Raw genomic sequence first — 17,022 nt, forward strand, 5'->3', positions numbered from 1 at the left:
CATTGCAGTGGTCTGCCAGCCAATCCCTGCATGAGGGCTGGCTCTCAAATGAGCGCCAACATGCTGGGTTGAAGACCACGAGTACAGCACGAGTATCGCGAGATTACTCGGTCCCCGCCGAGTAGCCCGAGTACAGTGATACTCGTGCGAGTACCGATTAGTGACAAGCATACTCGCTCAACACTACACTGTATATTATTGGGGGAGAGAATCTGTAATCGTTGTTCCCATTAATACAGATGAGCGAACCCAAAGTTTGGTGTTCAGTGTTCATACTGAACACAGACTTTACTTAAAAAAAAAGTGTGTGGGTTCAGAGTTTGGATGCCTTACGTATGAGCAACACCACTCGCACGACCATCCCTGTGTTTGATCGGCTCACATTGGGGGTAAGAACAGCATTATCAGATATAGTGTGCACCAAACAAAAAAAAAATGAAAAAACCCTCCCCCTCCTCCAGACGTTTTCTGTTTATGGCTGACTGCATGTGGGATGAGACCCGAATTGCCCAATTAGTGACTTCCATTGGGGTACAGGTCAAGTCTGGGTCCCAAACCGAACTTTATCTAAAGTCCAGCTGAACCTGTCAAATCAAACTTCCAGGGGTCTGCTTATCTCTACCCATTACCCCTAAACAAATTGGAGTTATCAAGCAAATCGGACACTATACATGACTGCTGAGACCCCAACAAACCCACAACCAATCGTCCCATGTAATGAAGAATCAGACTCAGGTATATAAAATCAGAACTCTTTATTATGGAGATTTAATAATCAAATCTCATCTTTTAGTGGATGGTGGTCGGTCACAGCCCAAAATATCAAACTAAAACCATTGAAATAAATCACAGTAAACCAGTACAAAGCGTTGTGCCGCAGCCGGACTCCCGGCAGGGGTAACTTTTGTACCAAAAAACCACCAACGTTGTTGAATTGACTGCCAAGGAGGAGCAAAGTGGCAAACTGTGCTCCGACCCCCACCCAGAAACTAAGGCATGCTAAATACCAACCTGCAAACCAAAGAAATATCAACCCTAAAGCCCGCTACACACGCTTCAATATATCTCACAATCCGTCGTTGGGGTCAAGTTGTAAGTGACGCACATCCGGCATCGTTTGTGAGGTATCTGCGTGTGACAGCTACATGCGATCAGGATTGTACGCAAAACCGTTGATCGCAAACACATCGTATCATTCTCTAGAATTGAGCGTTTTGTTGCACGAACCTAGTCAATTGTAACGTGTGACATCCCTCATACGATTTTGTTGTCTGATGCTATGTGCGCAGGTGTGCGCTCTGCACCACAGCTTAAAAAAGGTCTGCTTCAGAGCGCAGCTAAAAAGCTGCGTTCTGAAGCGCCTCACAATGTCTGTCATGCACTAATCTCTGTCAGTCCGTCACTATCTCTGTCCCTCACTCTCAGTCCATGTCAGTCTATCCCCCTCTCTCATATACTCACCGATCCCCGATCCCTGGCGCTGCACGGCATTCACACTGCTCCTGCGGCTTTTACTGTTTTGAAAAAGCCGGCCGCCCATTAAACAATCTCGTATTCCCTGCTTTCCCCGCCCACCGGCGCCTATGATTGGTTACAGTGAGACACGCCCCCACTCTGAGTGACAGGTGTCACACTGCACCCAATCACAGCAGCCGGTGGGCGTGTCTATACTGTGTAGTGAAATAAATAATTAAATAATTAAAAAAAACGGCGTGCGGTTCCCCCCATTTTTAAAACCAGCCAGATAAAGCCATACGGCTGAAGGCTGGTATTCTCAGGATGGGGAGCTCCACGTTATGGGGAGCCCCCCACCCTAACAATATCAGCCAACAGCCGCCCAGAATTGCCGCATACATTAGATGCGACAGTTCTGGGACTGTACCCGGCTCTTCCCGATTTACCCTGGTGCGTTGGCAAATCGGGGTAATAAGGAGTTATTGGGAGCCCATAGCTGCCAATAAGTCCTAGATTAATCATGTCAGGCGTCTATGAGACACCCTCCATGATTAATCTGTAAGTTACAGTAAATAAACACACACCCGAAAAAATCCTTTATTAGAAATAAAAACACACACATATACCCTGGTTCACCACTTTAATCAGCCCCAAAAAGCCCTCCTTGTCCGGCGTAATCCAGGATGATCCAGCGTCGCTTCAACCGCAGCTGCATGGAGGTGACCGGAGCCGCAGCAGACACAGCCGCTCCGGTCACCTCCATGCAGCAAATGAAGACAGCCGTGCGATCAGCTGCTGTCACTGAGGTTACCCGCGGCCACCGGTGGATGCAGCGGTGGCCGCGGGTAACCTCAGTGACAGCAGCTGATCGCGCGGCTGTGTTCATTTGCTGTGTGGAGGTGACCGGAGCGGCTGTGTCTGCTGCGGCTCCGGTCACCTCCATGCAGCAGCGCTGGATGCGACGCTGGATCATCCTGGATTACGCCGGACAAGGAGGGCTTTTTGGGGCTGATTAAAGTGGTGAACCAGGGTATATGTGTGTGTTTTTATTTCTAATAAAGGATTTTTTTCTGGTGTGTGTGTTTATTTACTGTAACTTACAGATTAATCATGGAGGGTGTCTCATAGACGCCTGACATGATTAATCTAGGACTTATTGGCAGCTATGGGCTCCCAATAACTCCTTATTACCCCGATTTGCCAACGCACCAGGGTAAATCGGGAAGAGCCGGGTACAGTCCCAGAACTGTCGCATATAATGTATGCGGCAATTCTGGGCGGCTGTTGGCTGATATTGTTAGGGTGGGGGGCTCCCCATAACGTGGAGCTCCCCATCCTGAGAATACCAGCCTTCAGCCGTATGGCTTTATCTGGCTGGTTTTAAAAATGGGGGGAACCGCACGCCGTTTTTTTTAATTATTTAATTATTTATTTCACTACACAGTATAGACACGCCCACCGGCTGCTGTGATTGGGTGCAGTGTGACACCTGTCACTCAGAGTGGGGGCGTGTCTCACTGTAACCAATCATAGGCGCTGGTGGGCGGGGAAAGCAGGGAATACGAAATTGTTTAATGGGCGGCCGGCTTTTTCAAAACAGTAAAAGCTGCCGGAGCAGTGTGAATGCCGTGCAACGCGGCGCCGGGGATCGGTGAGTATATGAGAGAGGGCTGCTAACTTCAGTTACTCAGGGGATTAGTGGTCACCGGTGAGTCTTCACTGGTGACCGCTAATCAGGACGCGACACAGACAGAGCCGCAGCATCACAATGAAGTCGGGTGAAGTTCACCCGAGTTCATTCTGACAGTGCGGCTCTGTCTGTGTCTGCTGTCATCTGCCATTCAGCTCTGCTACATGGCTGTCTGTGTCTGCTGTTAGCGGCCATGTAGCAGAGCTGAATGGCAGATGACATAGTAAAAACGCATCCCACATTACACACGCTTGGCAAGTCAATAAATAAAAAAAAGAAAAGGTGCTCAATGCATACGTCACAGAACACATGATCTAAAGGATCGCACACAAAATTGACCAATTTAACATAGACTACTAACGCTCGTGTGACAGCAAATGAACGACCAACGTGAAATCTGATAGATCCCGTATGCAACCTGGGCGTGTCACATCGCAAATGCGATTGTACAACTAATTGCAACGTGTAAAGTGGGCTTTAGTCATGTTAAACGTATACCAGTGAGAAACAGAAGCTCTGAATCGTTCGCCTCAAATAAAACGTGGCACTCCAGCATGAAGTGTACCCAACAATCCATCAATAGCCGCTCTGTCATACCACGCGATGAATGACCTTTGACTAAATCAATACAAGATCACAAGGAATGACCTGACTAAACCAGTATTCGCTCCTAAATCAACCTGGAACTCATCATAGTGAGAATCTACAAGGAAGAGGCAGAGGTCATCCCAAAAAGTAACATGTAAAAATGCGTCCAGTAAGATCATAACTCTTTTGGCAGATCGTTACTGCCAAAACCGGTCTCTGATGCCTCTCCAATGAACGTCCACTTCCACCTGCATAGCTCTCCATTCTCCGGGCTGTTCATGGTGAGCAGCCAAAAAAAAATCCATAGCACGGATCTGACACCATCTGAAAAAGAGAAAATTGTTACCAAAGCAATAAACTGGTCTAATATACCTGAGGAAACAATCAGTACATAAAGGCTCTGTGATTTGACCTTGGAATCCGAACTGAAAAGACCAACTGCAAAACTTACGGTATCATAACAAAGATCACCAGGACTTGTTCTGGGGAACAAAATTGTATTATTCCACTTCTCCTCCCATGATTGGGACACTGCAAATCACCCAGTATGCAAAAGCAGCGTAAAGGCGCTTAACCACACCTACCAGAAGTAGCACCTACCTATTTTTAAGAGCTAATGTTTTTTTTTTTTTTTTTTGTTTGACCATTCCAATCATTTTTATTTCTTTTTCTCATGATGGCCTTATTTCCTAATTTTTGTTGAAATTGATGTATAGTCAGCACCCTGCGTCGTATCTGGTGTGCAAATGTGCAAGACTACCCTATACAGTATATCCTTCGCAATTAAATCACAGCCTTTAGTAATGCAAGAAAGTACTTTTTTTTTTACATAAGTGAAATTGTATAACTGAAATAGACAATACAGTAAGATCAGTCTAGAAGTCATTTCAAGGCTCCTGTACATGATTGAGGATATCCTGTAGAGAGAACCTTTGGCAATGTCTGATTTCATCTTAATAATTCCATCACCTGTACAATAAGGAAATACTGAAAAACACTATATATGTATATATGCGTAAAAGACCAGCTGCCAACCATTACATGGACTGGCGAAAATAAATAAAACTATTGGAAACCTAGATTACGCTCATTTGGACTTTTTTTTTTTCTTTTTTATAGTTCTTACTACTTTTGGAAGCAATCACTTAACACTTAGCAGTGAATGTATGGAGAAACATTGATTGCAAAAGAAAGGTCAGTAGAAACTAAGGACAGGAGAAAATTGGTCCAAGGATAGAAAACAAGGAACGCAAGAACCAATACCTAAAGGCTCGATGGTGTGAAAAAGGAAAAACACTTAATAGTAAACATATGAAGAAATGGTGATCGAAAACGAATATCACTCACATCATGTTTTACCGTAAGCTCACCATGTTGTGGAGCCGCCAACGACTTCACCAGCATCAATAACCGAGCGCATCATGATGGAAATGGATCCCCTCCATTCGGGCATTGGGGCAAAACTTTCAGAGTATAATGAAAGCAAGGAGGGGCTTAAGCAACGATACTTCACGGGTATGGGGAAACCAAACACTAAAGAACAATAACCTAACAGGCGATGTACCGGGGGAGGGTAAGGGGTTTAAGAATAGGAATGCTCATGTTTATTAACCAAAAGCAAAAACAAGTCCGGGTGTGGTATCAAGTGTAGTATCAATGGGAAACAACACAGAAATTCTAGGTGAAGTATCCAAACCCTAGACCCCACAACGCACAGAACCGACAACATTGAAAAGATAAAATCCCAACCCAGGGACTGCAGTAAGGCAATTATAGGATAAAAGGATGTAGCATTATACAATATTTTTATAGGATACCACGATGGTGAAATGTAAAAATGTCCACGAATGGGACTGAACCCCGAGCTCTATCTGTAACCTGCACACTACCATTGAGCTATGTCGTAATCACGGCAAAAGGCCAAGTCTGAAAAGGAAAAAAAAAAAAAAAAACAGAGGAGGGAAAATGCCACCCGCTGAGGGAATCACTACCCGAAATGAACAAGTACCCATCACAAAGGGTGCGGCTCTAAATAAGGAACACTGGACCAAACAAAAAGGGACAAACGTGGTTAATAAAGTTGAGAAGCATTAAATCATCAAGGTGGCATATGATGGAAAGACCCCGTCACGTAATTAATGACCATTAAAGGAAAGAAGTAAAATGACTGAATGTAATAACATGAATAAAACAACGAAAGAAGAAACGTGTCATAAATTGAAGTCTGCAAAGTAACCAAAAATGCAGAAAAAACGGTGACAGTGTGGGACCCGATGTGTGATGATGCATGTTACTGATGTAAACCTGAGAGAGGAGATGGAATCTGATAGCTACAGTATAATATATATTTCTATATATACACATACAAAAACACACTTGTGTAAATGTCATTATCGGATATATCGGGGTTAACAATGAACTCTTGTAAGACATTATTAGAAACACCATGGTTAAGGCTGAACACATGGATGCAGATAGCCGCGACATCATCTAATAATGAATGGTTAATAATAATTAGGTAGGTGACCTGGCGATAGGGGGCAGCAGAGGGGTGTCCTAACACAAACTGACCCTGAGCGGGGATGGATCCAGAGACCCCAGTATGGGAGAACAAGTAAAGCATCATGGGCAAACCCCCAAAAGCAAATGGCAACCCGGTAACTTAGCGTCTCTCTGAGAAACGCGCAGGGATCAAATACTTGACGCCATGTTCTCATCCATTGCACTTTAATTGGTGGATGCCTACCTGCTATAACCCTCTCACCAAACCGCTGTACGACAGGCTATATAACTAGTCATAGCGCAACCCTGAACTGGAAACGCCTGTTTTTGTTTTTTTTTTCTTCTTCATCTGCGGGTTCTTTTAGGATACCGCGGTTACTAGCAGGGGTTAGTGTACCCTTAATTCCTGGGGATCTGGTTAACTAAAGCATTTTTTTTTTTTTTTTTTACTGACATCATTATAGTTGTTATTATTACTATTATTATAAACTGGGATCATGGAAGACTAATCAACCCAAGGGTACTCACCGCTGTCAGGAGGAACCAGGAGAGTCCGGCTGGCCCAGGCAGATGCTGGAGGGTCGGCGGGAGGACCTGTAACATGCCCTTCTGTGGGGCCTTGCCAATGATTAGGGATTCTTCAGACAATGAAGGTGAACGCCGTGGCAAACGTCTTGAGCGATGACTCCTTCCTGAACGCCTGTGGTAATGCAAACGACTGCTCCGGCTATTACGGGCCGGCCAGCAGTGACTGATACCGAGGAGCGTCACCGTGCGGAGCGGGTACCACAGCTGTAATGGCAGCACCGCCATGCCGGGGATCCAGCACCCGCATGCTCAAGGACCAAGGAGGGGGCAGGGGGGGGGGGGGTTTAAAGAGCCATGCCAGCAGGAGGCAGCACATGCAGTTTAGGGGTTAATAATGGGGTGGGGGGCAGAAGCAGTAATGCAGTGGTTTTATAGCTGCGGGGAGGGGAACACGCACATCACGTGTGTTTACTATGATGCAGAGCATGGACCCCACTGAATGAGGCGCTGCGCTCGCCCATTATAGAGGCAACTAACACTGCAGGGTGGGTTTGATATTGGGGCAGTATATAGGTGGGATAGATTCTACAATGTGTGGGCTCCATGCCGCCCAACATTTCTAGAGGGAATAAACGTTTGTTTTGTTTGTTTTTTTTTTTTTTAAATGTTCTATTTATTGTTACATATACACTATAATGGGGGTAGGAGGGTGGGAATTATTATAGCGGACACGAGGAAATATCCCATGTCCATCAACCAAACCAGCCACATCCACCACCTGAAAGGAGCCCATACACTCCAGGACTAACCACCTGGGAAGAGTCCATACATTCCAGGCTCATCCACCTGGAAGGAGCTCATACACTCTAGGACTAACCACCTGGGAAGAGCCCATACATTCCAGGCTCATCCACAGGGTAGAAGCTCATCCACGGTGGGTGCAGGTAGTTAAAATAGTAGCGATGCACTCCCTGTATAGAGGGGGCGTGGCAATCGCTCAGTGATGGTGGGCGGGGCCAGAATGGAGCGTCCACACAGTCCAACCACGGGTTCAGTGCAGTTACTAGGGCATAGCACAAAGGGTGGGGGCGATGCTACTGCTCTGATAGGCTAAGTTCACATTTCCGTTGATTTGTATCAGTCACATGCGTCGCTTGACGCATGTGACTGATGCGCTGTTCAACGCTGTACAACGGATGACAAAGAACAGAATTCTTTGTCGGATTCCGTTGTGTGCGGGGGGCGGAGTTCTGGGGCAGAGCCGAGCGGGGAGCGGGGCCAGGCGCTGAGGATGTCAGTGGAAGTGCTGCGGTCTGCATGGCTGGGGACAGGTGAGTGTATCTGTGAGTGAGTGAGTGTGTGTATGTGCATGTATGTATGTATGTATGTATGTATGTGTGTGCACATGCAAAGTGCGGGAGGGGGCGGAGCCGAGCGGGGGGCGGGGCCAGGCGCTGAGGATGTCAGTGGAAGTGCTGCGGTCTGCATGGCTGGGGACAGGTGAGTGTGTGTATGTGCATGTATGTATGTATGTATGTGTGTGTGTGCACATGCAAAGTGCGGGAGGGGGCGGAGCCGAGCAGGGGGCGGGGCCAGACGAGGGTGTCAGTGCTTGTCTGCATGGCTGGGGACAGGTGTGTGTGTGTGTGTACATACATGTGCGGAGTGCGGGAGGGGGCGGGGCCGAGCGGGGAAGTGTCGGCCTCCCTGCACACGTAACCAGCCTAAATATCGGGTAACAGCAAAGCACCCGATGTTTACCTTGGTTACCCGATATTTACCTTGGTTACGGGCCTACACCACTTAGCGCTGGCTCCTTGCACCGTAACCAGGGTAAATATCGGGTAACCAACCAAAGCTGGTGACGTGTGCAGGGAGCCAGAGAGCATGCGCAGCGAAATCCGACGGATCTCGCTGCTCAAAAAACGTTACATGCTGCGTTCCTCCCGCCCGGCGGTCAGTCGTTCCACGACTGATCAGTCGGGCGGAGGGTGCAACGCAGCATCATCAGTCACAATCCGCTGCTCATACAAGTCTATGGGAGCAGCGGAATCCGCTAAACGGATTCCGCTGTTTACAAGAGCAGCGGATTGTGACTGATAGATTTTAGCGGAAATGTGAACTTAGCCTTACTGACAGAGGAGCAGCCAGAGCAGACTATCAAGGCTGGGAGGGAGGAGGGGGAGGTGAGTGAGGAGGTGCACGCTGCCTCCACTGGGCCGATGCAGGCAGGCACGCTGACCTCCTGCTGGCATGGCTGTGAGCAGGGACAGGAGTTTAACCATCAGGAGGGACGGGACACTGGCCAGAGATCTGGGATGACAGCCATGCATCCCCATCCCTCCTGATAGTCTGGGATGGCAGCGGTTAGATCGACTGCCGTACTCACTCTCTCCAGGTGCACAGCGGGGACAGCTGCCTCTGGGTCCCACAGAGTGGGGAGAGACCGGAAAAAGAAGGGATTGAAATTATAAAGGGGGAAGCAGGAGTAGGAGGAGAGAAGAATTATTGGCTGCAACAAACTGGGAGGAGGCATAAAATTACATGGGACGACCAGATTAACCCATTATTACGGGGCACAGCAGTCAGGGGGCCCCAGTCAAATACTGGAATGGTCCACATTATGGATATTACTGTATATTGCACTGCCTTTACTCTATGTGGATGCATTTTAATGTTATTGCTAATTGATCATAGTAAATAGTTTTGATTACTAAAATCTTATTAATTTTTGTATAATCCTTTTTCCTGCCCATCTGCCCTATCTTCAAGTGTAACAAAAAAAGAGGGCAGACACAAGGGAGAGACACATCTCTGCAGGAGAACAGATCACTCATGGTGTGTTTTTAGTCCATAACCGTATCGGTAACGGTGGAGATACAAAGGCCTACAGAGGAGCTGTAGAAACACACCATCTACATTACAAATATACTGTTACTTTTTTAATTAATCAAATGAATGCATATTCATCATGCACCTCTTGTCTATTTGGAGTCCAACCTGTTCTCTTTGTCGCCTTAGGACTTGGTTGCTTGGATCACAGCTGGATTTCTTCATATTCCACACTCCGAGGACCTGCCAAACACGGCCACTCCAGGCAATGCTGTGGGATTTTTGCTGAGGCCCTTTAATTATTTTGATGTAGACCCTTCTGTGAATTCACCAGATGCAGTTTATTTCCAGAGTGAACAGAACTATGGTTCTTGTGACGTGAACCCTGTTGCCTGCGTCTCCAAGAACCCACCATGTGCACCTCAGATTCCTCCTTTCACATATGAAGGCTTCAAAAGTCTGGTGAATTTATAAGGACAACTATTTCTGGGTATTATTCCTTAGTACTGGCATTCATATTAATTCCTGTATAAGTAGAGTTTCCTATTCTAATGTTTTATCATAATGACCATCTTTGAAGGGAATGTCATGATCGTCAAGAGAATCATTCATCAAAATGAAACCATACATCTTGAAATTGTTGTTTAAGGGCAAAATATTGCATTCTAGGATTGTCTAACAATAATATACTTTACAATTTTGAGAGTTCAACACAGGTTCAGGGTCAATAGAGGAGACAAATATTCCAGAATGAGGTTAGGACATTGTCTTAGTTCTAGGACACACTGCAAGAAAGACGGAGCAAGTGGAATGTGATAAAAAATCTCATTCCACTCGGACCAATATTACTCTATGGGGCCGCTCCCATAAGCGATTATTTTCTCAGCCCTAATCGGAGTAAGAAAACAGTCGCAGCATTCTGCAAGTGGAATGCGATCCTGTTTCACTCACACCCATACAAGTCTATGGGGTGAGAGAAACATTGCATTGCACTCGCGTTACACCGGTGTAACGTGAGTGCAGTGCGAGAATCGCAATAGCCGGCAATGGAGGAGAGAGGGAGATAAATCCCTCCGTCACCTTTGCAGGTCCAGCCCCCCCTCCGCAGCATCGGCCCTCCCCTCGGCAGTGCCGCCCCCCCCCTGCAGCTGTGGTCTGATCGTACAATCGGACCACAGTCGCATGACCCTCACGTGACACTCGGCTCCCGCTGTGCTGTGAGCATGAGATAAAACTGTCATGCAAGGACATGCAATAATCCTCGTGTGGCCTCAGCTTTAGAGGGATAATAGTCAAAAAAGATTGAGAAGTGCAACTTAACAAGCTTACACATGTATTTTCAAGGTTTATTCTTATCTTCTACACTGATCGCATATCAAAAGGGTATGCCATAAATGTATGACAGTTTGCAGACCCACTACTGGGACCCACATTTATCTTGAGAATGGAGTCCAGTTACATGCCGCTGTAGGCGAAGATGTACCCGCACATAGTGAGCTCTACTTATTTACTTGTATAGACAAATGGAAAAATAAATGAATAGAGCTACACATTCATGGCTATTTCTCCTCTGTCAATGGCGTGTGAAGGGGACACCACTCTCAAGATACATGGAAGTCCCAGCAATGGGATTCCCATTTATCGTACATTTATGGCATTTTTCAAAGATATATCATGAATATAGAAATTGAGAATAACATTTTAGGGAACTACACCCAAAACGTATATGCTGGCACGTAGTGACCCTTTGGCTCTGTAGAACAAAGCCATAGCCACCAACCACCATATTACAAACGTATTCACCCCTAGAAGCAATCAGCTTCAGAATAGCACTGTATGAAATAAGAGACATTGAGATGAATATTATGGCCTCTTATACTGCTATGGTTGCCATATCATGGCTCCATAGATCTTAAGGCTATGTGCGCACTAGAGATGTGAAGTTTCTCGAGAAAATCTTCTCGAGAAACTTCTGGGAGTGAAGAATTGCTGACCTCCGGAAAAGATCCGCGGTAAAACCGCATGCGGATTTGCCGCGTATTTGCCGCGGATTAGCCGCGGATTTACCGCGTATTTGCCGCGATTTGCCCGCGGGTGGTTCCCTGCGGATTTTTGCAGTCTGTACTGCAGAAATCCGTGGGATACCTGCGGATTTAATGGACATGTTCATTTTCTCAAGAAAGTTTCTCGAGAAATTTTCCTCAAGAAACTTTCTTGAGAAAAATCCGCACCAGTGCGCACAGCTTTTTTTTTTTTCTCATAGAATTTCATGGGAAATGTCTGCACAAAGATTGCAGACATTTCTCAAGAAATTTCCGCGGCAAATCCGCGGGTAAATCCGCGGGTATTTTGCTGTAGTGCGCACATAGCCTTAAGGTGTATAAAATTATACTGTGCAAGAGCTTATAGAGTTTTGGTGCTCACAAAGCAGTCTCCTTTATACAACAGTTCATTAGTTTGATATTTGATTTACCTAAAAACATATAGACCCCAATGATTCATTTCCGTTTTGTTTAACTTAGTTTTTTAAGTGACTTACTTTTTCCAAATGGGTTGATGATCATGATTTTTGTGCAAAGTCCAAGATGTTTTTTTTTGTCTTTTACCTTTTTTTGCTTCATTTTAGAGCAAAAAGTCACATCAGACTTTAAAATGTCTTACATCAGTCTTCATCTGTGCAATAATAAAAATAGACAGATAATGAAAACCACACCAATATTGTCGAAAAAAAAAACAGCCAAACAAATGAAAACAAGTAATGTTATCTTAGAAAAGGTGCAAATTAAATAAGAAATAAGATGCAAATATAACAGTCACTATTAAGCTGGGTTCCCACGAGCATATAATAAATTGTACCACTTTCATCGAGAAAACTCCGACACTTTTTTTCTCATTTGTCATCTGTGTGCAATCTGTATATAATTCATTTTTTTAACAGCTGCTATCAATAGTTTTCAAGACCATTTTCAGTTACGGGACCTATTTTAGGCTCACCTCACATCAGCAATATTTTGCCGCAAAACTGGATCCGGTACAAATGCGTTTCAGTTCCATTAATTTCCAATGGAATTACAAGATGAAGTCACATGCGGTTGCGTGCGTCATACACAACCGCATGTGACCGCATCTTGCCTCGATTCCATTTCAAATGAATGGAACTGAAACGCATTTGTATCGGATTCAATTTTGCGGCAAAATACTGCTGATGTGAGGTGAGCCTTAAAGAATCCATTTTTGTTTTGCAATTATACACTCGAATGGACTAGTTTGACCTGACACATGGAAGATACTAGTGAGTACTGCGTTTTTTTTACACATGTAGATTCGGTCAGTGAAAAATGTGTTCATCAGTTCTCCCCCATTGTTTAACATTGGTCCATGTGCTGTCCATTTTTTTCCATATGTTCTTGTGAACCTACTGTTGCACCCTTAGGCTATGTGCCCACGCTGCGGATTTACCGCGGATTTGCCGCGGATTTCCCGAAAATCTGCAGCAGCGGCACTTCCAAGCCATTTCAATGGCATTTTGGAAATGCTGTGTCCATTGTGCGGATTTTTCCGCTGCGGATTTGCCGCGGATTTTGATCCGGAAAAATCTGCAGCATGTCAATTGTTTGGTGCAGATTTGGTCCGGATTTTTGGTTTTGAATGGGGGAAAAAAAAAAATGAAATCCGCATCAAAATCCGCGGCAAATCCGCGGTAAATCCGCGGTAAATTCGCGGCAAATCCGCGGGTGCGGATTTGCCGCGAAAGTCGCGGATTTTCAGGCAGAAAAATCCGCAGGGACATTCTAGCGTGGGCACATAGCCTTACACCCTTTTTTTTTCTCAAAAAAGGAGCAAAGACAATGATGAATTGGGTTAGTTATGGTTCACATTCATTTAATTCAATGGACAAAAAAAGATTGGTTTCAATAAGAATTATGTATTTCTTATATATCTGATGTAAAAGTATTTCATCATACTCTATATTTACAAGAAATATAAGGTGTTATTAAAACAGTTTATCACATAAATGTCACTTTATTTTGCTTTTACATTGTATTCATTCCAGTCTCCAACTTACTTCACATGGTCTAAACTAGAAAATACATAGCAAGGAGCGATGTTCTCACCTTTGGCAGATATTAGTAAAGGAGTTATGTATTTTCACACATCTTGGCTTTATTCTTCATTATTTTGTATAGAAAGATATTTCTAAGACTTATTTTGAACTAAGACTTTAGGAGAATATTCAAATATTCCATTATTTGTTTTTTGTTGTGTTTTTTTTAAAGAATCAACAAATATCTAAAAAAGTATACTAAGAACAAAATAAAACAATACTCCCATTTTCAATTGTATCAATTTTTGGATCAGAGTGTGGTCCAAAAGTCATCAGTTTCTCTCATACACGGAGAAAAAAGACAAAAACTCTTCACCTTTTTCTTTCTGATAGTCCGTGAAAATCGGACCACACTTAGGTCCATTTTTTCAGAAACCTGTAGAGATTCATCGCCGATTTTGATTTGACCCTCAGATCAAAATCAGACATGTCTCTATGAGTTTCCAGGTCCACGAAAGATCCCAGACATCTTCCTGGTCTCAAAGACCAAATCCATCACTTTAACACACTGTTGGCAGTATAATAAATAAAACCCAAGAGAAAAAAAAAATCAAAATGAGTATATACCCTATAGTAAGTAAATATATAAGTATATAGTAGTAGTACATGTAAATAGCAAAGGGTACTTGGTTGACACTATTTGATCAAAAAGCGTAGATGCCATCCCACCACAACAAGGTGTACCCAGTCAGGACGGTCCTGTCTTTAGTATTGAAACCTTTGTGTCAGTGACTTCAAGGTACCCTTTATAATTTACATGTACTTCTCCTATTTACTTACCTTACTATAGGGTACAGTGTAAACATGATCATTTTTTGGAAGGGGTTCAATATAATAAATAGATGACCCTACAAAATATTTCAGTTATCAAGGAAACATGTCATTACTGAAGTTTTACAGTCACACAATATTCTACTACTTTTATTTGATTATCATACCATAGATCACAATGTGCATTAAAGGGTTTATTCGATTTATAAAAATAACTTTTACAGAGCTAGGATACAGCGGAACCTCACTTAACGAGTAACCCACTTAACGAGAATTTCGCTTAACAAGCAAAGCTTTCTGTAAATTTGTAACCCGGTTTACGAGAAAGCTTTGCTGGACGAGCAAAATCCTCACTGCACACACTTCCGATTCCGTACATCCACTGCACTCTAACCCGCACTTGCAGTCCACACAAACACACACTTGTATGCACAAAACACACACAAACACACATGCATGCACACACATACAGTATTATGCTCACCTTACCTTCAGTTCCACCGCCGGCCTCATGGTTCTTGTAGTTCCTGGGTACATTGCGATGTCCTCGCGGCGAACTACAAGTACCATGAGGCCGGCGGTGGAACGGAAGGTAAGGTGAGCATATAATATGTGTACCTTCAGTTTCATCGCCGGCCTCCTGGGTCCTGTAGTTCGCCGCTCCGCTCCACTCCAGGCTGTGCATCGGCATCCATAGCGATGAAGCAGGAACTTCCTGTCACTGCTACGCAAAGGCAGCACGCTGGCCAATCAGAGGCAAGCGGCTCTGCCTTTGACGTCAGCGCTCTGGCCGCGGAAGTTCCTCCCTCGTCGTTATGGTAACCCGATACACAGCCCGGCCCCATACCAGAGAACAGCAAGTCCCAGGAGACCGGCGATGGAATGGAAGGTAAGGTGAGCATATAATATGTGTGTGTGCATGGGTGCTTGTGTGTTTGTGTGTTTCTGTGAGTTTGTGTGTGTTTGTACTTGTTTGTGTGCGTTTGTGCATGTGTGGAATGATAGAATAGGGGACCAGGATGGGACATTTAACAAGTTGTGGAACGAATCCTATGGGAAATCTTGCTCTACTGAACGAGTAACTTGGTTAACAAGCACAGTCCCAGAACGGATTGTTCTCGTTAAGCAAGGTTCCACTGTATTGTTAAAATAGCAAAATCAAGCATTCTCTATTGTCAGTTTTAAGGATTAAGCACCGGCCACTCTGGTGGTCTTCATTGGAATCGATGACATCAGCATTCTTCTGTCGTAGGCCTGTGATTGACTAAGCAGTCAGGTGACTGAAACTTGTCATCAGAGAAACATCCACTGATTGTCAATTATAGTCACCTGTATGCTGCAGCCAATCACAGACCTCAGATGAACAGTGAGGCCAAGGCCACACGGGACTAATGCGATCTTCGCATGACACTTGGCTTGCGCTGGCAGCAAAGCAGGAGCCGTGTGTCATGCGAGTGCCACTGTGACTGAGGTCCGATCATGCGATCGGACCTCAGCTGCGGGGGACGGGCCGACACTGAGGAGGGGCGGGCCAGTGCTGAGGAGGGGCGGGCCGGCGCTGCGGAGGGGAGGGAGGGATTTAATTCCCTCTCTCCTCCATAGCCGGCTATTGCTATTCTCGCACTGCACTCGCGGTACACCGGTGTCCGTGAGTGCAGTTCGATTATTCTCTCGCCCCATAGACTTGAATGAGTGTGAGAGAAAGAGTCTCAGATTACAAATCACAGCATGTTGCGATTGTTTTCTTAGTCCGATTGTGTCCGAGAAAATAATCGCTCATGGGTGCTGGAACATAGGTTATTACGAGGGGCGATCCAAAAGTAATGATAATCAATAATAAACAGAATGAATATATTAAAAAAAATATATATTTTTCTACATAGTCTCCTAACAAGTCTATACATTTAGTCCATCTCTTTTCTAAACTTAGAATTCCCTTCGAAAAAAATTCTTGATCTTGACCCTCAAAAAAATCCCCAACAGCGGTTATCACGTCGCTATTGTCGTCAAATTTCTTGCCCCGGAGGTGTTCCTTGAGGCGAGGAAAGAGAAAGAAGTCATTGGGGGCTAGATCTGGCGAATAGGGGGGGGGTTCCACCAGTTCAAAGCCCGCTTCTTAAATGGTTGCCATGGCAACTGCAGCTTTGTGAGCCAGCGCGTTATCTTGGTGAAACAGCACTCCAGCCCGCAGTTTGCCGCGCCTTTTCTCCTTGATAGCCTCCCGCAATCTTCTTACTTGTTCTGCATAGTAGGAGCCCGTAATAGTGGCTCCCTTCTACAAATAGTCCAACATAATATCCTTCAGTGACCCAAAAAACGGACGCCATAACCTTCCCTGCTGAGCTTGACACTTTGAATTTCTTCGGCATCCGTTCGTCGGCTCGTTTCCATGTCATCGATGGTTGTTTAGTTTTGGGATCAAAGTGGTGGATCTAGGTCTCGTCCATGATCAAAAAACGTGACAAAAAATTGTCCTTGTCTGCTTGGAACTTTTCGAGATTTGCTATTGAAATGTCAACTCGTTTCTTCTTTTGCTCGTCGGTGAACATTT

General features: G+C 44.9%; 1 protein-coding gene across 1 annotated transcript in view; it reads left to right on the forward strand.

The window, feature by feature from the left end:
- Positions 1 to 13,749, forward strand: part of LOC142311484 (amine oxidase [copper-containing] 3-like) — a 57,035-nt gene extending 43,286 nt beyond the window's left edge. The window contains exon 4 of the mRNA XM_075349958.1: positions 9,785 to 13,749. Coding sequence (XP_075206073.1) covers positions 9,785 to 10,069 — 285 coding nt within the window. The 3' untranslated portion in view covers positions 10,070 to 13,749. The remainder of the gene's footprint in view (positions 1 to 9,784) is intronic.
- Positions 13,750 to 17,022: the final 3,273 nt, after the last annotated feature.

The sequence above is a fragment of the Anomaloglossus baeobatrachus genome, chromosome 5 (assembly GCF_048569485.1).
Source record: "Anomaloglossus baeobatrachus isolate aAnoBae1 chromosome 5, aAnoBae1.hap1, whole genome shotgun sequence".
Classification (NCBI taxonomy): domain Eukaryota; kingdom Metazoa; phylum Chordata; class Amphibia; order Anura; family Aromobatidae; genus Anomaloglossus; species Anomaloglossus baeobatrachus.